We start from the raw sequence: 24204 nt of genomic DNA, 5'->3' as shown, positions 1-24204 counted from the left end.
GTACATTTAAGACTGGTAACACTGCATCCACTGGCGGACAGCTTCAGGTTTTCTGGGTCATCAAGTCTTTCATGAGCTGGATCAGATGGGAAACTGTGCATGGGCGGTGGGTCCCCAGAACCGGATTCAGAACCTCATGTGTGTTAAGAATATTCAGACAGGATTCATTTGACATGGCGAGGTGTGGTAATGTAATCATTTCCCTCGTTCCTCAGTGATTTTACTCTCGCCATGTCAGTCATTTTACCTACTTCAGCGTCAGCAGGAATTCTTGTACCTTTTTCCTGCTATAAACGTCCGTTTGCTGTAATCTCAGGGTTTTTTTAATCCCGGGTGAATATCCAGGGTTCACATAGTAGAGTTTGGGCGCTTTTATCTCCAATCACGGAAGTGCTCGAGGAGGCAAATGACTTCTCAGAAGTTTTAAGTAAATTCCCCTACACGTATGTAACCTGCTAATATTCAAACCCAATTCATTATTACTATAAGTGGTTTCATCAAATAACAGAATTCTGTGCAGATGTGTGAAAAATATTCTGTGGTTTCTTTCAACGAAAGTTACGCATCACATGTGGATATTTCTGTGAGACGGTAATACGTAAATCCAGTAGCCACTGACATGTCTGTAATTTATCCCGAGGTTTCTTATCCTGTGTGCGAGTCTGTCATACACTCTAGAGGTCTTGTGCTAAAGTTGCTTTACGTACACATGACTGGAAAATTAGTCCCGTCTGATTAGTAGTTTAGTGTTGCCAGAAATATCAAACACAGCATGACTGCTGGGAATAAGGGAGCTGAACAGTGACACAACGTACTGGCAGGCAGGACTGTGATGTTCTGAACCCTGGACTAATCCCCCTCTGGTAAAGGAGGATTGCTGTGCTGCTGAGGTGTAGTGGGGTTTAGTCCTGTTTCTACTGTGGGATAGATGGTGCTTTAGTCCCGTTTCTTTTATGGCAGGTGGTATAATCAGGGTACTGTAAATAAGTGACTTTTTTCCTAATAGTGATCACTCTGAGATTTACTCAGCTGCTCCTACCTGTACAGTACTGACTGGGTCCTCCTGTCTCCTCTGTACAGTACTGACTGGGTCCTCCTGTCTCCTCTGTACAGTACTGACTGGGTTCTCCTGTCTCCTCTGTACAGTACTGACTGGGTTCTCCTGTCTCCTCTGTACAGTACTGACTGGTGTCTCTTTTGTCTCCTCAGTCATGCTGAGCAGGTGTCACTGTGTTCTGCTGTTACAGCTGCTGACAGTCATAGCTGGTAAGTGGACAAAACAGGTTCTCTCAGGTCATCAGAATTTCATCCATGACTTTGGTGTGTTAACCAGACTATTGTACCGGCTTGACCTTTATCTTTATTTAATCTTCTTTATATTTAATAAATAATTTAATTATTAAATTAATTAATAAATTCTGATGGTTGTTTTTAATAATTCATTTTGCGCTGCACAGCGTAAACAATGCCGTCCATTTTTATAACATTTAAATGGATAAACATGTTTACTGCATTGCTGCTATTCATGAGAACTGTACTATATAACTCACTGTGGATGCTCGGCTCCTTGTACCTACAGTGTCTGTCTCACTCATAGACCCCATTCATAGTCAGCTGGCTAAGGTAGCATTAACACAGTGATCCTTTACTAATAATGTCGTAACCCTTTCTTCAGAACACTGAGAAGGTTCAGGCTGCTATAGGCCCGCCCCTGGAGTGAGAAACATAAAATTAATAAATTTCATTGGACAGATTCCCTATCATTTTGCTAATAGACTTGCATTTCAGAACCCTTTAATTAAAAGATCACCAGAATGGTCATGTAGACACAGACATAAAAGGCACAGATGTCCCTGCAGCCGTACTAATGAGCAGTATCAGTCAGTTCTGCTCTTACATAGAAATGCATCTTTGAGTAACCAAGAATATTTAAGTAGCCTGAGTGAATGGTTGATATTTTTAATTTTACTGTATTTATAGAGAGAGCATGATACCAGTTTTTCTCTACTGATCTGATACTGATGTCTTGCATTTGAATATTGCCTGATAGCAATACAGATCCAATATTTTTTCTTTAAAAGCCATTGTGGCACTGTGGTTCAGTTGTGGAATTATTTAGTGTGGGGTGTATTATATGTGTATAAATATATAATATATATAGATACATACACTGTATCATGCATGAATATGATAGATAAAATAAATAACATTCTAAATAATAAATATTGTTTACAAATTGATATTTATTGCCTTATTATGTAATATTGGGTCATTTTCCTCTATAAATAAATGACAGTCTAATATTTGGTTTAATTTGTTTGATTTGTTTCTCTTTATCTTTCAGGACTTGTTTGACAATCTGATCAAGTTTTAGTTAAAATATTTGCAGAAATGTAGAAACTTCTAAAGGGTTCACAAACTTTCAAGCACCACAGTAACATTTTAAACTCTTTTCTTAATGCGTCTTTCAGGCTCTTTTCCTTCAGTAAAGGTGAATCTTCATGATGCTGCTACTCTCCCCTGCACTCAGATGTGTTCTGGTCTGGTCACATGGACTTTATATCATAAACCACATGACATACTGGCTCAGTGTAACCAGACATCCTGCCAGTCAGAGGAGGGATTTCACATGTCCCATGATCAGTACCTGAAGGGAGATCTCTCCCTCACCATCACTGATGCTGATTACACTAAGAGGTCCTTGTACACCTGCGCCTGTAAAGGTCAAGGGATCTGTGATGTGAGTCTACAGATAGAGGGTAAGTGTCCTCGATGGATTACCTAGTTATTGTTACTAAACCATTATTTATGTAGACAAAGAGAACTTTATTTATCTTGGGTATATAAGGTAGAACATGGAAAACTTCACAAATATTAGATATCTGGGGAAAAACAGAAGGAGCTTGTATGTAAGGTTTAAATGTTTATATCAGATTTGCAGTTCTGAGGTTACATGGTCAAATCAGTTGTATATTACATTGAAGTTTCTAATTGTTTTTTCCACAGCCTGTAATTCTTCAGTTCAGATTAAGCCTGGTGAACCTCTGGTGCTGGATTTGCTCATATCAGAGTCAGTGGAGGTGATTTATAACAGTACAGGTACAGATGCTTCCTCTAGTGGACAGATCTGCACAGTGGCTGGACACTCACTGAAGTGTAAACCTGAATACACTCGGAGAGTGTCGCTCATCTCTGCTGTGGAGCTGCAAGGAACCACAACATCTGATAGTGGAGTTTACAGCATCAGAGACACTAAGCATGAAGAGATCATACAGACATACACAGTTACTGTGGAAGGTAAGTGTGGTTACTGTGATTTTAATGTTGCCTAGAATTACTATGTTGGGGAGGGGGTTGTGCATAGTATCAGTAACTATGTTTACATGCACATACGTGGTTCAGTATTAGTTTGACTATGAATGCTAGGATCATGTAAACAGCGTGGACTGAGTGTCATAGTTTGAGGTCTTGGTCTTAATTGAGGTCCTGTTTATCTAAGCATATTCCCAATAAAGCATGTGGACCTGGTTGATTTTCACTGGACTCTTTGTGGTGGATTCTCACATGGACACTCTTGGATCCAGCCACTGATGTTTTACGGCACTTTGTGTGATGCCTGCTTACTGATACCAAAACAATCTTGAGTGTTTCTGTTTTAAGGTGTTAGAACCCTGTTTGCATTATGGGTAGGGTTGTTTGGGTTTGGTTACATTTATCTTATAGTCTGTAGCTCCTCCCCTTCTTGATGCTCCTCCCCTCCACCTGATCAAGTCTTCTGTTCTGTGCTGGAATTGTGCTGGGCTGCTGTGTTGTGTCTTGATTGGTTGTCTCATTCTACCCTACGCTGAATGCCCGGGAAGAAGCGAGAGACAGAGATTCATCTCTACTTTTGCTGTGGCTGGTTTTGTTTGTTCAGTGAGCATTGTTTGCTGATTGTTGTGTTTTTGGTCCTCTGCTGGTTAAATCATTCTAACTTATTGCTTTTCTGCTGTTGTACATGACATTCTGTGTATAGAGTATTATAATAGTCCTGTGTGAATTGTTGTCAGGAAATAGGGAGTTTGATGCCTTTTTTATTTGCTCCATTCTTTACCTGTGTTTATTCATTTTTGGGAGTTCGGGAAGGATATTGTACTTAATATTGTTTGTGTTCAGTTGGGACAGTTGGTTGTTTTGGGCAGCAGGGCTTGGTGGTTCGCATATTTGCCTCTCAGCCTTCGAGCCCCTATCTGGGTGGAGTTTCCATCTTCTGTCTGTGTAGATTTCCTCTGGGTTCCTCCCAAAAACATGGAGGTTAGGTTGACTGGATCCTCTAAAACTGTCCTGTATCAATGTGAGTTGTGTATGCATGTAGATATAGATGTGTGTGTGTCCCAGCTATGGTTCGTGCTCTGTGTGTGTCCCAGCTATGGTTCGTGCTCTGTGTGTGTGTGGGTGTGTGTGTCCCAGCTATGGTTGGTGCTCTGTGTGTGTCCCAGCTATGGTTGGTGCTCTGTGTGTGTGTGTGTGTGTGTGTGTGTGTGTGTCCCAGCTATGGTTGGTGCACTGTGTGTGTGTGTGTGTGTGTGTGTGTGTGTGTGTGTGTGTGTGTCTCAGCTATGGTTGGTGCACTGTGTGTGTGTGTGTGTGTGTGTGTGTGTGTGTGTGTGTGTGTGTCCCAGCTATGGTTGGTGCTCTGTGTGTGTGTGTGTGTGTGTGTGTGTCCCAGCTATGGTTGGTGCTCTGTGTGTGTGTGTGTCCCAGCTATGGTTGGTGCTCTGTGTGTGTGTCTGTGTGTGTGTGTGTGTGTGTGTGTGTGTGTGTGTGTGTGTGTGTGTGTATGTGTGTCCCAGCTATGGTTGGTGCTCTGTGTGTGTGTGTGTGTGTGTATGTGTGTCCCAGCTATGGTTGGTGCTCTGTGTGTGTGTGTGTGTGTGTGTGTGTGTGTGTGTGTGTGTGTGTGTGTGTCCCAGCTATGGTTGGTGCTCTATGTGTGTGTGTGTGTGTGTGTGTGTGTGTGTGTGTGTGTGTGTGTGTGTGTGTGTGTGTGTGTGTATGTGTGTCCCAGCTATGGTTGGTGCTCTGTGTGTGTGTGTGTGTGTATGTGTGTCTCAGCTATGGTTGGTGCTCTGTGTGTGTGTGTGTGTCCCAGCTATGGTTGGTGCACTGTGTGTGTGTGTGTGTGTGTGTGTGTGTGTGTGTGTGTGTGTGTATGTGTGTCCCAGCTATGGTTGGTGCACTGTGTGTGTGTATGTGCGTCCCAGCTATGGTTGGTGCACTGTGTGTGTGTGTGTGTGTGTGTGTCCCAGCTATGGTTGGTGCACTGTGTGTGTGTGTGTGTGTGTGTGTGTGTGTGTGTGTGTGTGTGTGTGTGTATGTGTGTCCCAGCTATGGTTGGTGCACTGTGTGTGTGTATGTGCGTCCCAGCTATGGTTGGTGCACTGTGTGTGTGTGTGTGTGTGTGTGTGTGTGTGTGTGTGTGTGTGTGTGTGTGTGTCCCAGCTATGGTTGGTGCACTGTGTGTGTGTGTGTGTGTGTGTGTGTATGTGTGTCCCAGCTATGGATGGTGCACTGTGTGTGTATGTTTGTATGTGTGTCCCAGCTATGGTTGGTGCACTGTGTGTGTGTGTGTGTGCCAGCTATGGTTGGTGCTGAGTGTGTGTGTGCGCGTGTGTGCGCGCATGTGTGTGTCCCAGCTTTGGTTGGTGCTCTGTGTGTGTGTCCCAGCTTTGGTTGGTGCTCTGTGTGTGTGTGGGTGTGTGTGTCCCAGCTATGGTTGGTGCTCTGTGTGTGTCCCAGCTATGGTTGGTGCTCTGTGTGTGTGTGTGTGTGTGTGTGTGTGTGTGTGTGTGTCCCAGCTATGGTTGGTGCACTGTGTGTGTGTGTGTGTGTGTGTGTGTGTGTGTGACTCAGCTATGGTTGGTGCACTGTGTGTGTGTGTGTGTGTGTGTCCCAGCTATGGTTGGTGCTCTGTGTGTGTGTGTGTGTGTGTGTGTGTGTGTCCCAGCTATGGTTGGTGCTCTGTGTGTGTGTGTGTCCCAGCTATGGTTGGTGCTCTGTGTGTGTGTGTGTGTGTGTGTGTGTGTGTGTGTCCCAGCTATGGTTGGTGCTCTGTGTGTGTGTGTGTGTGTATGTGTGTCCCAGCTATGGTTGGTGCTCTGTGTGTGTGTGTGTGTGTGTGTGTGTGTGTGTGTGTGTGTGTCCCAGCTATGGTTGGTGCTCTATGTGTGTGTGTGTGTGTGTGTGTGTGTGTGTGTATGTGTGTGTGTGTGTGTGTATGTGTGTCCCAGCTATGGTTGGTGCTCTGTGTGTGTGTGTGTGTGTATGTGTGTCTCAGCTATGGTTGGTGCTCTGTGTGTGTGTGTGTGTCCCAGCTATGGTTGGTGCACTGTGTGTGTGTGTGTGTGTGTGTGTGTGTGTGTGTGTGTGTGTGTGTGTATGTGTGTCCCAGCTATGGTTGGTGCACTGTGTGTGTGTATGTGCGTCCCAGCTATGGTTGGTGCACTGTGTGTGTGTGTGTGTGTGTCCCAGCTATGGTTGGTGCACTGTGTGTGTGTGTGTGTGTGTGTGTGTGTGTGTGTATGTGTGTCCCAGCTATGGTTGGTGCACTGTGTGTGTGTATGTGCGTCCCAGCTATGGTTGGTGCACTGTGTGTGTGTGTGTGTGTGTGTGTGTGTGTGTGTGTGTGTGTCCCAGCTATGGTTGGTGCACTGTGTGTGTGTGTGTGTGTGTGTGTGTGTGTGTGTGTGTGTGTGTGTGTGTGTGTGTGTATGTGTGTCCCAGCTATGGATGGTGCACTGTGTGTGTATGTTTGTATGTGTGTCCCAGCTATGGTTGGTGCACTGTGTGTGTGTGTGTGTGCCAGCTATGGTTGGTGCTGAGTGTGTGTGTGCGCGTGTGTGCGCGCATGTGTGTGTCCCAGCTTTGGTTGGTGCTCTGTGTGTGTGTCCCAGCTTTGGTTGGTGCTCTGTGTGTGTCCCCCAGCTATGGGTGTTGCTCTGTCCTGGTCTTAAGCTCCTCCCCTTCCCCTGCACCCTGCAGTCCTGTGGGTTCTGTGGTTTCTGATAGAGAGAACACTGTGTGTAAATTGGCTTCCGCTTCTCATCTGTCTACGAGTGATTTGAGAATAAAAGCTGATTTCTGCCTGTAAAGTGTCCTTGAGTTTGAGAAAGGCGCTAAATAAATGTAACCAACTAATAATAATTTTTTTTTCTAGTGTGGCTTATGGGTTTTTTTTAGTTTTGCCTTATCTGCTCCTGAAGCTCAACCCTCTACATACGACCCTCAATAAATCAACAAACACTTCACCCTCAATATCACTGTTCAAGTCTCTCAGTGCTGTAGCACCTGAAGACCAGACCAGGTGATAACAAGGAGAAGGGCAAGACGCCCCAATACACCATCATAAATATAATCCCATAGTCATTATAATCCTGTTTGTAGAGGGACTCAAGGAAAGGAGTTGTGATATTTTTACATTTAATGTAGTTCTCAATAACTGCATTACAGCTCCAGACTGTTAAAGAATGGCATCTTGTCATCTTAAAAAACCCTAGTAGTGTGATTTTATTTTTAAAAAATCTATAAACTCACACATTGATCAACTTTATTGTGTCATGAAGAGGGTGTTTATCATTGTAAAGTCAGACTGTGCTGTTGTACATGTAAATGAGACAGAAATATATAAATATGAACAGACTAGTCTTTAAAACAGAGTCCTGGTTCTCAAAGCCATAGTCCTGCTGTTGTGTGCACATAAATGTAATTACCTAATTGTGCTGTGTGTTAATATGTACAGTGCCTCCAAGTAATATTCAACCCCCTGCAGATTTTGTAGGTTTACACATTTGGAGTTAACTTAGCATTGTGAAATTTGGACTGTAGATGGGCCTGGACATGTGAAATGCACTGCAGCAAAAAAGAATGTTATTTCTCTGTTTGCAAAATAAAAAAATAAAAAATAAAAAAAAGTTTACCAGAGGGTCAGTTACTATTCAACCCCTCAAACCACCAGAATTCTGTTTGGCCCCCTCAAGTATTAAGAAGTAATTGAGGTATTAAGATCAATGAGTTTCACATGCTTGGATTAATTTTGTTTTTTCCCGCCTTTTCTGACTATAAAAGCCCCCCCCCCCCCCCAAACAAGTGAACGGCACTCATACATAGTCAACATGAGAAAGACTAAGGAGCATTCCAAGGCCATTGGAGACAAAATTGTGGAGGGTCACGAGGCTGGCAAGGGGTACAAAACCCTTTCCAAGGAGTTGGGCCTACCTGTCTCCACCATTGGGAGCATCATCCGGAAGTGGAAGGCTTATGGAACTACTGTTAACCTTCAACGGCCTGGACAGCCTTTCAAAGTTTCCTCCCGTGCTGAAACCAGGTTTGTCCGAACGGTCAAGGCTGACCCAAGGACAACAAGGAGGGAGCTCCGGGAAGATCTCATGGTGGTGGGGACGTTGCTTTCAATAACGTACTCCACCACAATGGTCTCCGTTCCAGGCGAGCCTGTAAGGTACCTTTACTTTCAAAGCGTCACGTCAATGCCTGTCTAAAGTTTGCTCATGATCACTTGGAGGACTCCGAGGCAGACTGAGTCAAGGTTCTCTGGCCTGATGAGACCAAGATCGAGGTCTTTGGTGCCGACCACACCCGGGGCATTTGGCGAGAGGATGGCACTGCATATGATCCCAAGAATACCATCCCTACAGTCAAGCATGGTGGTGGTAACATCATCCTGTGGGGCTGCTTCTCAGCCAAGGGGCCCGGCCATCTGGTCTGCATCCACAGGAAGATGGATAGCACAGCCTACCTGGAGATTTTAGCCAAAAATTGCAAAATCTGCAGGTGGTTGAATACTACTTGGAGGCACTGTATATATACAGCCAATGATGGTGTAGTAATTGTGCTGTGTGTTAATATGATGGTCTGGAGCTTCAGCAGTGATCATAGTTATGACAGAGCACAGGTGGATCATCGGAGGAAGGTGGTGGTCAGGGTGGTTGTTATTATTGTTGTTGTTGTTGTGTAACCCCCCCCCCCTTTGTGTAGCTCATTCTTTCCACTGGGTCATTCACTTTGAACTCTTGAGTATATTTCTATTCTACATTCACAACAATATGTCACTGTTAAACTGAGTATAGTTGGGTAGTGGGAGCTCAGTGGTTAAGATACTTGACTAGTAATCAGAAGGTTGCCAGTTCAAGTTGCCACTGTTGGACAATTGTCACTGTTACATTAATTGTAACTTTACATTAATTGTAAATTGTTTTGGATAAAAGTGTTAGCTAAATGCTGGAAATATTTCTATTCTATATTCACAACTAATATGATACTTCAGTGTTCACTCTGGTACATACACATATGATTATAACTGTACTGTTTAAACATACAGAGTTATAATCATATGTGTATGTACCAGAGTGAACACTGAACTATCATAATATGAACCACAGTTTAAACAGTATATGGCACATGTTAAAACCATACACACATGATTATAACTCAATACTGTTTAAATAGTGGCTTATATTTACTGGCAATTCTTTGTGTGTGTGTTGCAGAACTCCAGCCGTGTCCAGATCAGAGCTCCACAGTGACGGTGTTGACAGTGCTCCTGGCTCTGACGTGGGTGGGGCTTGTGGCAGCAGGACTGGTGATTGTGCAGCTGAGGAAAAAAATCAGCAGATACAGAAAGGAAGTACAGTGAATGGAGACCGTAACCATGACAACAGAGGAGTTAATATGAATGGACTAAACCACTCAGATGAAGAGCAGAGGTGATCTCCCAATAATTACCATGAGAGTCTGAGAGATGATAAATGATTTGGCTCTCTTGTATACACACACACACACACACACACACACACACACACACACACACACACACACGTATGTACCCACACTGCCTTTCTCTGTACCATTCAGGGATCAGAGATCAGTGTATGTTTGATCGTACCTGATCAGAGTTTTATGACGTTAGCACTCCTGAACTCACCTGGTAGAGCAGGTACAGTAAGATACATCTCCAGAATCATGGTTTGATCCTCAGAGAGGACACATGCTGTCATACTGATAAACATACATCAGTCACTATAAGAGCATCTGCCCAGTACTGTAAATGTAATGGAAAGATGTTTATGTAAAAATGTAATATAAAGATGTTTATGTAAATATTACTATGAGATCCTGTGATGTAACTTAATGCACATGTAAATATTTTTGTGTCAAGTCATGGAAAAACAGGTATTTCTTTCTGTAGCATCTTTTAAATTTTAGTTGCTTTTTATTTGAGTCTCCCCTTATTGTCCAGGTTATATTTTCAAGAGTTCACTTGTGGCCTTGGAGATTATGGTCAGTTGTTGTGGTTAATCTTCCCAATGCTGTAATGCTGCATTAATTTCAAAGCATTCTGCTCAATAAGTAGCTAAGGTTTGCCTGCCCAGGTAAAGCAATCTCCAATATTAAGTAAATCATGCATGTATTATGGAAACAGGCCTGCTCCATGTCATTTGGTTTTGAGCAAGGTTGACAGACCCTGTGATGTTTACTGTTTTTATCAGCTGGCTATTATTAAATGCACTTGCTAGTTAACAGTCTGTAGAGTAATCTGTCTAAGGGCAAGATCAGTTCACTAGAGTTAGAGCTGAGATATATATGGATAACAAGATGAATCAGCAGGCATTAAGTAACTAGAAAGTAAAGATTGTAAACAAACAATGAGTTGTATTAGAATCAGTAGAGTTGTCATGAAGTGCAGATATGTACTTAACTACGTTTATTTTATAAGTGTAAAAAGCTGAACATTTGACAAATTTTATGATTGATCCTTAAAGGTTTAAGGTACAGTATCAAAATAAATGGTTCCAAAGGGAGGATGAAGACATTAATGAAAGGAGAAGGAGTACACAGACTGGTGCTTTTGGTATAATATGTAGTTTGGATGTCACGGAACGCTCGCCTCCCGCAAGTCACGTGGTTTGGCCCGCCACGTGCAGTGGGAGGATCCTCGTTTGTGGCCACACCTGCACCTCATTTGTTTATATGTATTTAAACCCTCATCATAGTGTGCAGGATCGTTGGTCATTGTGGATGTAATGTCTTAATGTCATGGTTAATGATCTTGTCATCATTAAACGTATGCGTGTTTATTGTGCTTGTTTCATGTTAACTGTTACAGGTTCATGTTTTTCGTGTGTAATACTTGAGTGCCGTTATTGTTCTGTGTAACTAAATGTACGTCCCAGTCACTGGAGTCTGTGTGTCCTGCGCCTCACCCTGCGGCACTCGGGCCACCACGCATTAAATTGGAGCTTGAGGTCCACTGTTGAGTCTCTTTGCCAAGCCTGGTGGCTGTAGCCTTCAAATTCAGGGAGATAAAATGTCATCAGTACAAAATGCAATTTGCTGGCAGGAGTTGCTTAATGTTTATCTTTAAAAAATTAGAAATTTTATTTTTCATCTGTCAGCACTACTTTGAGCCAATGATGTTTTAAACTTTGCTCATGAATATTAATGAGGTGTTTTGCTCTGTGCCTCTGCAAATCCAACTGCTTCTCTTGCAGTGCCTTATGGGTAAAAACCTGCCATGTGGTTTTTTGTTTTTTTGTTTTTTTATCTCAGACATATAAGATGTAATGCGTTTATTTTGAAATACAAGAAGAAATCATGTTTTACAGAACTTTTTGTTTAAATGTATTACTGTATTTTGATGCCTGATGCATTGTTACCAAAATACAATATATTAAATGCATCTATGCTCTGTTTATCCTGAAACTGTCGATTAGTCTGATTGATATTTTTGATATTTTGAAGTAAATGTTACAAGTCCCAGTTTGAACACAATTTATTGCAGTAACAACAGACACAAAATGAATACTTAGACTCTTCTCTCTGTTGAGCTCAGGGAGGCGCTTCCGCTCCCTGAAGACCAAGACAGAGAGGCTGAAGAGGAGCTTCTTCCCACAGGCCATTCGGGCCCTGAATCAGGGAAACTGATAAACTGTGGGGACCACCACCACCACCACGTAACATGACTGTATATCTGTACATCTGTATATATAGATTTAGATTTATACTCAATTAACCTGTTACAACAACTGTAGATATGGTACTATACAATGGATCTGTACATTCTGTAGATTGTGTACATATATACTCAACCATATACATTGTACATTGTGTATATAATCATAATATACATATATTGTACATACATTGTTAATATATTTTTGTACATACATAGAATATATATTTATCTGTATATATATTTTTTCTCTATGCACCCCTGGTTCTCTTCCTCAGTTTGGACAGAGCACTCTCCACCATTTCACTGCATGTTGTACTGTGTATGACTATGTATGTGACAAATAAACCAAACTTGAAACTTGAAACTTGAATACTTTTAATAATGTTTGAGGCATTTAAAATGTTTGATAATTTGGGGGAGCCTTTATGGAAATGATTCATGTGAAATAGATGTTATTTCTTAACAAGTGTTAGCAAGTAAAAACAGCACACTAAAAGAAAAACATATTTGAACAGTGGATTTATGTTAGAGGACCAACTGGATAAAAATGTAATTTTGCTCTTAAGTATTGATCTAAACTCTAATGGATATATTTCAGTTTACTTTAAGCTCTCCTGAGGAACTTGTCAGGGATCCCCACTCTCACCTTCCAGTTAATTCAGTACCCACGCTTCTTATAATTATTGAATCCTTTTTTGAGGGAAGGTTAATATTCTTAACATGAACTGTGTACCCAAAATTAATGATCTACTACAGTCACTTCCTCTGGAGGTCCTGCTGATATATTTTAAACAGTTCGATGCTCTGTGTGAGATTTATTTGAAAATTACAGCAAGCTGTTGTGAGTGGTGGTCTAGGGCTACCTAAAAGTTTATTTTATTATTACACTTTAGCCTTAGACGTTTGGCTCATTGGTCACTCCACTCTGAAAGGTCTCCCACATGGTACGGAATTCACCATCAGCCCCACTGCCACTTTTACACTGTGTCTCAGTAAAATTATCATGGTGCAGTAGTTCAAACCCTGTGGTTTCAAATTTGCTAAACGTATGGAATAAAGATGTGGAATAAAGCCATATGTTTAAATGTAATCCCTATTTGAATCCTCTAGCATTTCACTAAATCCAAAGTTATGTATTGCAAAATCCCCCATTATGTGAAAGGAGTGGGTTGACTGTGTTATATTAAATATGTATAGATAGAAGATATTTATGATTTATGAAGGGTATAAAAAACATTTTGGATCAAAACTCATTAAAATCTTTCAACCAGATGGTGCAGGTATTTAACTTGCCCAGATCACAAATTTGGAGATATTTGCAATTAAAACATCTGCTAAAGGGAACTTTTTGGCGAAGTCAAAATTATCCACAATCGGCAGAGTGGCTTTGTGAGATGTTAAATATATACGGTAAGAGACATGAAGTATCTTTACTAAATATATACGGTAAGAGACAAGAAGTATCTGTTTACTATTCTTACTCCTCCCCATATCCGTGTGTTTGTGTGTGTGTGTGTGTTTACGTATGTGTGTTTGTGTGTGAATCACGCCCCTCCCTCGTTAGTTGCGTGTTAATCATCAACACCTGTCCCTTGTTAGTCATCATTAACGTGTATATGTAAGTCCTTGAGTAATAGTCAGCCCTTGTCAGTGTTTAACCTGACATATGCTGTTACCAGCCACTTCTGTAGTGTTTAGTGTCCTACTTTCTTTTACATGTAGTATCACTGGTCGTGTTTTGCTTTCTGTTTTATGTGTTTCTGTGTGCGACACCTCGTCATCATTTCAGCGCTTCAGTCAAGATACGTTAAATCATTCCTCTGTTCAAACACTGGATTCTGTTTAATCTGGTGGCCACACTGGTCAAACACTGGATTCTGTTTAATCTGATTGCCCACACTGGTCAAGCATCTGTAGGCATGGCCTTGACTCTGCCACTGGCTGTAGTAACCAACCAATCAGTTAGGCTGAACAGATGGAAGGGCCATTTCCTGTTACAGTAAATCACCAATCAGATTGAAGAGCTAATTTGGGAAAAGAAGAAGCCCCAAAACAGCAGAACAACTAACATTTTAAATTATAATCTTATAATAAATGTGAGACATTGTTCCTTTATTTTACTTTATTTATCTTCATTATCCATAATCATAATTATCTACATTCACAACATTTCATTCTGCCACAGATAAAACATGTTCCTGTGATGTAGGCAGCACAGAGGAAGTGAGAGGTTTAGTTGAACAGACATGTTTTTTATTCTCCATTGAATTCTAATGAAGCAAAAAATGGGTTCAGTTAAATCTCCTGAGTCGGAGTAGTGTTGCACCAACACTTGTGACCCTGTCCGCTAATGCACAGCGCTGTCCCTCCGAACCTGTAGGAATATAAATAGTGTTAAGTTGTGATGAGGAGCTGTTAGAAGACAGGTGATTGCCATCGGGGCAGGTAAGTGGTACGGTTCTGGTCTGGAGTGGGCGTGTCCCTCCTGGTAGGGGACCGTGACAGTTCCACACAGAAAGTTCATTAAATAGGTCTGCTCTTCATAGACTATAGAGTTCATGTGAACCCATAGTATCCTGCAGAGTACATGTGAACCCACACAACGCTACAGAGTACATGTGAACCCACAGAACCCATGTTGTTATTTTTCCAGTAAACATACTGGCCTTTTTTTTATCTTTCTAAATGTCACATATTAAACATGAAACTTACAGAATACAACAGAAAATGTATTGAAACACACCGTTAATTAAAGTCCCAATTTGCTGTCTCTGAAAATGTGAAATATTTTGTTTCTTTGTTTATTGTGTGGTAATTTCTCTGAAATATTTTTTGATCATATGTATTGATACCTTGGCATAACCCACCAGATTAATATCTAGGCAATGTAGTAAAATGTTTGTAAAAGTGGCTAGTAGGTGTCACCGTAGAGATCAGTGTCAGGTGTTTTGAAGTAACCACCTGTAGTGCACCAAAATGCAATGGACAAACAACTGATGTACACTGATTAAGGACAAAGATACCACCACCTATAGTGTACTGTAACTGTGAACTACTGATGTACACTGATTAAGGACAAAGGTACCACCACCTATAGTGTACTGTAAATGTGAACTACTGATGTACACTGATTAAGGACAAAGGTACCACCACCTATAGTGTACTGTAAATGTGAACTACTGATGTACACTGATTAAGGACAAAGGTACCACCACCTATAGTGTACTGTAAATGTAGTGAACAACTGATGTACACTGATTAAGGACAAAGGTACCACATCTATAGTGTACTGTAAATGTAGTGATCCGATATACACTGATTAAGGACAAAGATACCACCACCTATAGTGTACTGTAAATGTGAACTACTGATGTACACTGATTAAGGACAAAGGTACCACCACCTATAGTGTACTGTAAATGTGAACTACTGATGTACACTGATTAAGGACAAAGGTACCACCACCTATAGTGTACTGTAAATGTAGTGAACAACTGATGTACACTGATTAAGGACAAAGATACCACCACCTATAGTGTACTGTAAATGTGAACTACTGATGTACACTGATTAAGGACAAAGGTACCACCACCTATAGTGTACTGTAAATGTAATGAACTACTGATGTACACTGATTAAGGACAAAGGTACCACATCTATAGTGTACTGTAAATGTAGTGATCCGATATACACTGATTAAGGACAAAGATACCACCACCTATAGTGTACTGTAAATGTGGTGAACTGATGATTAAGGTCAAAGATACACTCCCAAACAATGTGCACATATACGGCCGTTTTAGTATCTGTGTACTGTGGGAACTTTGATAAATATAAGAGCTTTTTCCATCCACATGCATTACACACGTTGCACACAACTCAAGGTTTTTAACTGATTAACTGTGACAAATATCAGGGCACAGATACAGTGAAGGTCTCCATCTTTCACAGGACTGTGGGGATTCTGAACCAGCACTAACCAAACATAATCTGTATATAATATTAATTCATTAATAATAAGTGGTTTAAATCGATTAAAAATTAATCCAGTTAATCATAATAATAGACTATGATTAATCATTATTAATCATGAAGTTTAACATCTTAATACAGTATTACAATACTAGTATTTGCTTGTATTTTGGGGGATTCAACAAATTCATGTGTAGCAATCCACCATCGTCTCCGTCCCGAAGAAACCTCGACCCTCCGACCTCAATGACTACCGCCCTGTTACCCTCACATCGGTCGTGATGAAGTGCTTTGAAAAGCTAATCAGAGACTTCATCACATCTTCCCTGCCAGCCTCCATGGACCCACTGCAGTTTGCATACTGCCACAACCGCTCCACCGATGACGCAATTGTACATCTGCTCCACACTACACTGACTCACCTGGACGAAGGGAGGGGAAATTATGTTAAAATGCTATTTGTCGACTACAGTTCAGCATTTAACACTATCATCCCCTCCCTACTCACTACTAAGTTGGGGGATCTAGGACTGCATACATCCCTGTGCGACTGGATCTCCAACTTCCTAACAGACAGACCACAATCAATACGGGTGGGCAACTGTGCCTCATCCACCCTCACCCTCAGCACTGGAGCTCCTCAGGGTTGTGTCCTAAGCCCCCTGCTCTACTCACTGTACACCTACGACTGCACAGCCACTTCCAGCTCCACCATCATTGTCAAGTTTGCTGACGACACCGTTGTCATGGGCCTGATCTCGGACAACGATGAGAGGGCCTACCTGGAGGAGTTTAAACACCTGGAAAACTGGTGCCAGGAAAATAATCTCCTCCTAAACGTCAGTAAGACAAAGGAGCTGATCGTGGATTGCAGCAAGAAGCAGGAGCAGCACTACCAACCTGTGAGGATCAGTGGAACCACGGTGGAGAGAGTAGATAGTTTCAGGTACTTTGGTGTTCACATCTCACAGGACCTGTCCTGGTCCCGCCATACCAACTCCCTGGCAAAGAAGGCTCGTCAGCGTTTTTACCACCTCAGATGCCTAAGAGACTTCAGACTGCCCTCTAAGGTACTGCGGAACTTCTACACCTGCACTATCGAGAGCATTTTCACGGGGAACATCACAGTCTGGTTTGGGAATAGCACCAAGCAGGACAGACAAGCACTCCAAAGGGTAGTGCGTTCAGCAGAGTGCATCACTTACACGGAACTTCCTGACCTGCAGACCATCTGCTACAAGCAGTGCCAGACCAAGGCCAGGAGGATTGTGAAGGACCCCACCCATCCCAACAATAGGCTCTTCTCTCTGTTGAGGTCAGGGAGGTGCTTTCACTCCCTGAAGACCACAGGCCATTCGGGCCCTGAATCAGGGAAACTGTGGGGACCACCACAACCATGTAACATAACTCTGTATATATATATATATATATGTATTCAATTACCGTGTAACATAAAAACTGTAAATATTCTACAAAATGGATCTGTACATTCTGTACATTCTGTACATATATATACACAACCATATACATTGTACATTGTGTATATAAACATAATATACATATATTGTACATACATTGCTAATATATTTTTGTACATATATAGAATATATATATTTCTCTATGCACCCCTGTTTTCTTTTTCCTCAGTTCGGACAGAGGACTCTCAACCATTTCACTGCGAGTTATACTGTGTATGACTATGTATGTGACAAATAAACCAAACTTGAACAAACTTGAACTTGAACTTGAATAAAGGAATGCATAATAAACTGGTTAAAGGAATCCATTGTTTTGCTTTATTGTATTGGAATATCTCAGCTTAGTTGAATAAGAAGGAAGATTCTTAAACTTGCCTTTCAGCACATGTGTGTTAAATGAATCAGTTCCAGCAGTTTGTCAATAAATTCATATTAGATGCATGTATGTTTAAATAAGTGTCACGGAACGCTCCGCCCCCCACGAGTCACGTGGTCCGGGCCGCCGTGTGCAGGAGCAGTCACGTGTGTGTTTGTGACCACGCCCCCTGGGATTGTACATGCCTGCACAGGGTTTAATGATGAATGTTTGTTTGTCTGTCTGTTTAAACCCCTGTCAGTGAGTGCATCCTGTTGGTCATTAGCGCTACCTTGTGTAACTGTCTTTATATGTAAGCAACGCTGTAGCTGTAACGTCTGCTTGTGTTAGTCGTCCAATGTTCAACGTGTTATCATGTTCACCATAGCTGTTGTATGTGAGTGCCACCTTTGTCGTCTGTGTTAATTGTTAATAAACGTCTTGCACCGTCAAGGGAGTCTGTGCGTCCTGTGGTACTCGGGCCAGCAGTGTTAAAATAAGTAATTTGCTTCTCTGAAAAATCCCACACTGACAGTAAAACCACAAATAGAACTCAGTGTCTTGATAGCTGTGCTTTTGCTTGAATTTAAAGTGATCTTCACAGGTCATAATGTAAATAATGTTTATTGTGATTATTATTCAATACCATTTAAATTCTGCTAACATACCAAATACAGGAAAATAAATACTTTTTCTTCAGTTCTTTACTTGAAATAAAGAAACACACATACTCACATGCCCAGCATCCAGCAATTAAGAAGATTAATTTTTTCATTCATGTCATGGAATTTGAATGAATAAGTATGTGTGCTGGATAGGACTGGACTTTACATTACTATTATAGAGCAAGAACAGAAAACTACAACCAAAACACAGTGGCACAGTTTTAAATATGAATAAATAAATGTGCAGGATGATTGTACATGTGTGCAGAGGCAATGCATCTATAGCAACTGTCTATAAGAAGTGTCTGGCAAGTGTCCATAACCAAAGCCGTAAAGTGACAGAGTGCTGTCCATAAGTGACGAGTGAAAGAGATCAGCACTGACTACAGTGTATGTCAAGCACATAAACAGACACAAAGCTGAATGTGTACCTGGAACATTAATGATTTAGTGATAACTGACATTTGAGAATGAAAAGCATTTTACTAAGTAATAAAATGCTTCAGTACAGCCTAATGCTCATGATGTTAGCTGCTATTTAGCATTAGCTTTAGGCTATAATGCTATAAATAGGATAGGTAATGTTGCTAATTAATGTTAGTGGTATTGACTCAACACATGGTGAATACAAATTACGTTTCTATTACTGATGTAAACACAAATTACTGATGTAAACACAAAGTCGCAACAATGACCAACAAAGGGACCACACACGGACAGTTTAAATAGTCACATAAGACCTTAACATTAAAATCTCTGTCACGGTATGGCCCCTCCCCCCCCAAACATCTTCATGTGTGTGTCTGTCTGCATCGCCTCGCCCGCTCATGTTTCTCACTGATCCTTGTTGTATGTCATTGTTGTGTGTGTATAAAAGTCTCTTGTCTTATCATGGATGTTGTCGGTGTTTGAAACCTTAGCCTGCTATGTCTTATTGTTAAGTGTATTAATAAATGTCTGTTTCAACGTATCTCATCCCCACATCCTGCTTAAGCCTCCATACGTTACACCCTCTACACGTGTGTGCAATCCCGGGGGTCGTGGTTACAAACAGAGACACAGTACATTTGTGAATCCCCCTGCACGTGGCAAGCTGTACCACATGACTTATGGGGGAGGAGCAGCCCATGACAGAACTCCATCCCAAGGGCCGCGACTCCCGAAGCTTCCACCTTTGGGAGTTCGAATCCCAGGCTGCCATGCAAACACACACAGACAAACACTGCACAGCTCTGCCGGGTGCCCACTCACTACCAGGCGGGCCAGGAACCGCCAACTGGGGAGACTTCTCCAGCTGCACTCCCAGTGGGCGTGGTTACAAACAGAGACACAGTACATTTGTGAATCCCCCCTGCACACGGCGGGCTGTACCACATAACTTATGGGGGAGGAGCAGTCCGTGACACACACACCAATGAGAGTAGCACTTCATTCAGTATCTGAGTTATAACCACCCATCTACTGAATAAAATACTAGGACCAGTTTATTGGATTAATATATCCTGTTAAATACTGGGAGGGTGGAGGGGATGTTTAGTTTGTTTCATGTTATTTAGTTTGTTTTTTCCTCTTACTACTGTAAGTAATATTTATCTCACATATGCACACAGTTAAACTAAGGTAACCAATCTAACCACACAAATCTAATTTGTTATAATACAATGAGGTCATATATATTTTGTTGCAAGTATTGTGTGAGGGATCGTATTTAAATATTACACTAACGGGGAAATGTGATGAATGCTGAGGGATCTGTGTTCCTCTGTTCAGGTGTAAAGGAGAGTTGGGTGGTCAGAAGCTACCAAGGTCTTCTCATTGGGTTTGCTGGGGGTCTGGTGCTCTGGGTGTTGATATGCCGCTTTATTTTTCCACTGCAAACACACTGTGAGAAAGTCAGGAGAAGAGTACAGTGCTTTAGCAGAGATCGCTGTATGGATGAGGAAATGCGTGGTCCTTAATACGACCCCTTGAAGACAGTATGTGTATATTCACACTCTGAATACGACCCCTTGAAGACAGTGTGTGTATATACTGTAATGACTCTTCCTGTGAGAGGCTGTAATGGAGGATAAATGTAGACCTTCATAGTGAACAGGAGAGCTCACACTCTCAGGCAGCTGCTGGCCATGGGGTCTCATACTAGAACTGGAACTGGAAATGTACTACAGCCATTGATCTCACTATAGCATTAATCCCACTATAGCATTAATCCCTATGTAATCCCACCTACATCCAAATACATCGATTCAATTTAGCATTAATGTCACTTTATGTGCTAAAATAATCAATCCACTCTTTTATCACTAATTCAAACAGTATTTACATATTTCCATTTCAACATTACTTTCTTAAAATGATCAAAAGTGCCTTTGTAACATCCATTGATGGGAACATCACACCTTGGTCTGTGAAAAAGAAAAACTTTTTTTATGGAGTATAAATAAATTTAGAAAAGGTGTGATTATCTCTCAGGTTTCAACTTGGACACACACACACACTCACACACACACACACACACACACACATGCACACACACTGTAAGTGTAAGTCTTGCTTTTTTAGGAGGATTGATACCATCACCAGTGAGCTGTGTTACAGCAGGGTGTTTATTAAAAAACAGAACAAAACCCCAACTTTTTGGGTCATGTGACCAGCCAGAAACTCATTATGATGAACTTCCAATCACTGAATGCTTTACCATTGTTGTCTTACCTTTGTTTCCAAATACAGTATATTGTAAATAAGATCTGGCAAAGCTACTGAGATCACTGGTAAAATATTTACAAGTAGGTGTATTTTTGCACTGAAAATTCATTAGATTCCATTTATATGCACTGATGGAAGACTGTAAGCTTTTCTTCTTATTCTAGAGACAGTTGATTACCTGCATTGCCAAGTGAGAATTAATTTATCGTTTGTATGCTTGAAATTTAATAAATGCATTTATTCTTTTCTCCCTGTTGTTAAGTGTATTTAGGCTGTGCCAGAGGACTGTCCATTATAATTAATAAGTGTATAGTTACTGAAACATTTCTTTTATATTTTATATTCAGTGTGGAATAGTGGCACCCAGTCAGAGATGAGAGAATTGTTGGTAAAATGTTCTATATGTTCTCTTCACATGTTCACTGTAGATGGCCTTCTCATCCCATGATATTTAACAACCTGTTGGTACAATCAAAGTCCTGGTGTATTATTTTGCTTCCTTTGTCACATTGTTTAATGTTGTTGAGGTCATTCTCAGTGAAGGTCCTGATGAAATGTGCTGCGTCTGTGGCTTTAGTTCTGCTTTCTAGATGACAATGTCTCCAATTATATTTCATATGTATGTTGTACATCTTGGTTTGTTTTGACCCCTATGACCCCTATGTGTACAGTTCTTAGCCACAGTAAGAGAGCTTTTTAAATATTTTTATGTCGTACCATAACCCAAAGTCTGCCCTGCTATTGGGGGTATGTGTGGCTGCCTGATCTGCAAGGACAGAGGCCATTAAACCAGTTGTATTGTATATGGTTTGTTTGCACCTGGAGGTAGTTTGCATAACTGGACACGGCAGGGCACTAATAACCCATTGTAGTTGGTTACTGTGGCTTTGGAGAATAAAGGAAACTGAAGAAAAGCCAACCACCGTGTCTCTTGAAGTGTTGTGTCTACTTACTCTGACGTAGTACTTTAGTGTGGCATTACTGGCTATAGATGCAACAATATACACAGTCATTACATAAATAATTACGTGTAGAAACCTATAATAATTACGTTGACCAATTAGATAAACGAAGACACTACATAGACCAATTATTGTATTAATATGTTTAACGCTAAGAACTCTGCATTTATGTATAAACAGAAGATTGTTAAAAAGTTTTTCCATTGACTATATAAGGCTGTAATTTTCAAACAAGCACATCTATGTAATGTTTATATGTTTGATATGAAATAATGAACATGCATTTCCTGGCAGTCAACCCATTAATGCAGTGAGTATTCTATATCCGCAATTGGTTTAACCGCGTATTCTGCAGATGTGGTCAGTGCCGTAAAATTCTAAACTTCAAGTGAGGTACCGCTGTACAAAGGTAGTGTAATATAGTGTGGTGTTTTGCACATGCACAGTTCAAAACAAGCAGGTACTTTCATTTTGATTAGCGGGAGGCAGGACGAGGAAGGCGGTAAATTTAATGTTATACCAACATGTAGCGGTGCTTCTTATGCCTGTTAAATATGTGCAGTATCATAGTGACGAGCGCTTTTGTTGGGTTTGAATGGAAACATTTTGATGTCTTGGATTATGAATAGTTGAAGCAGGATTTCAGGCAGAAGTGATCAGGGTCAGAAAGTCTGACCTACGAACAGATTCATTGTGACGGTAAGGCAGACGAACGTAGCTACTGTCTAATGTGTTATTAGATGCGAAAACGTTTATGATACTGTCATCAAATGAAGGCCTGTAGTTATTCAGAATATTTTGATAGTTTCAAAAGTTTGTGCTTTGATCCAAAGTTGCACCTTGTTACTTAAAACCGAAGGACAAATAGATCAAACAAAGAGGCAGATTAACAGAGCAATGGTGGGTTGTTGGTGGTTATTGACAGATTAGATCTATAATTTATTTATTTATTTTTAAAGTTTATTTATTGACAGGTTAAATGTATCGGTATAAGTGTCATAACTCAAAGTTCATGGAAACAACATGCGCCAAATACAATGACGTTTATATGGGGAATTAAAGCTTAGTTGAGGTGGAAACATTTTCTTGGTGTCACGGTACGGCCCCTCCTCCCAAACGTCTCAGACGTGTGTGTGCGTGCGTGTTTGTTTGTATGGCCACGCCCTCCCCGTGTATCACATCTGTTCCTCGCTTTGTGTCATTATTGTGAGTGTATATAAGTCTCTTGTTTAAATGTGGATGTTGCCGGTGTTTGACCAAGTTAGTTTAAGCGCTGCATTGTTTTTGTTGTGTCTTTCAATAAATGTCTTTGTGTTTTACACGGCTACTTTTGCACCTACTGTTTTGCACCTACTGTCACTGTCTACTTTAGTAGGTATTCCTGGTTTATAGGTGCATTAGAGACCTGTAGACTAATTGATTCTGCATATTGCCATGTACAGTATCAGCTACTAGAAAAACTAGTTCAGGTTTATTACCATGTTTGTCAGGTACAAGGCTGGTTGCAGGGCAGTGGGTACTCAAAATTGGGGTTCAGAAGATAACAGTAATCCACTTTCAATCTCCTTTGTGTAATGACCAGTGGAAATAACAGGTTATTTTATTCATGTGCACAATGCCTTCTTGGAGTAAACATTATGTCATACCCGGTAAAAAAGGAGTTTTCACATTTTATCTCAAGCCTATAGCCCTGTGTTTCAATAGTCTGCCTTTAGCCTTTAGTCCTGTAGTAGAAACAGGACTAAACCACTAACCCACAGTAGAAACAGGACCAAACCACTAACCCACATTAGAAACGGGACTAAACCACTAACCCACAATCCAGGATCCAAAACATCAACGTCCTGTTATTATGTTGTATCACCCAGTTAAATTCCCTAATTCCCAGCATTCATTTAGATATTTCTAGGAACACTAACACACGTGAGAAGTATGAAAGTAGCCTACATATGAAAGTAGTTTACATCTGCTGGTTGCTACATCTGGTGGTTCTGGAGACCCACTGCCCTGCACAGTTTCACACCTGATCCAGCTGATGGAAGACTTGATGATGAGCTGA

The 24204-nt window shown here is 41.1% G+C and overlaps 1 protein-coding gene across 1 annotated transcript; it reads left to right on the top strand.

Annotated features, from left to right (window-relative positions):
- The first annotated feature begins 173 nt into the window (after positions 1 to 173).
- On the top strand, positions 174 to 11843 carry LOC145659470 (uncharacterized). The gene is made up of 5 exons (XM_081722218.1): positions 174 to 186; positions 1210 to 1266; positions 2472 to 2759; positions 3007 to 3297; positions 9543 to 11843. Exons 1-5 carry the CDS (start codon positions 174 to 176, stop codon positions 9686 to 9688), a joined length of 795 nt encoding a protein of 264 aa, XP_081578344.1. The 3' UTR covers positions 9689 to 11843.
- Positions 11844 to 24204: the final 12361 nt, after the last annotated feature.

The sequence above is a fragment of the Electrophorus electricus genome, chromosome 1 (assembly GCF_041902795.1).
Source record: "Electrophorus electricus isolate QZ-2024a chromosome 1, ASM4190279v1, whole genome shotgun sequence".
In the NCBI taxonomy this organism is placed as follows: Eukaryota; Metazoa; Chordata; class Actinopteri; order Gymnotiformes; family Gymnotidae; genus Electrophorus; species Electrophorus electricus.
Note: the sequence above shows the minus strand (reverse complement) of the source record. Positions and strands in the feature narration are given on the sequence as shown.

Coding starts and splice junctions, on each gene's coding strand:
- LOC145659470 (XM_081722218.1), top strand. Junction 1,267..2,471: donor GCTGCTGACAGTCATAGCTG/GTAAGTGGACAA, acceptor TGCGTCTTTCAG/GCTCTTTTCCTTCAGTAAAG. Junction 3,298..9,542: donor ATACACAGTTACTGTGGAAG/GTAAGTGTGGTT, acceptor TGTGTGTTGCAG/AACTCCAGCCGTGTCCAGAT.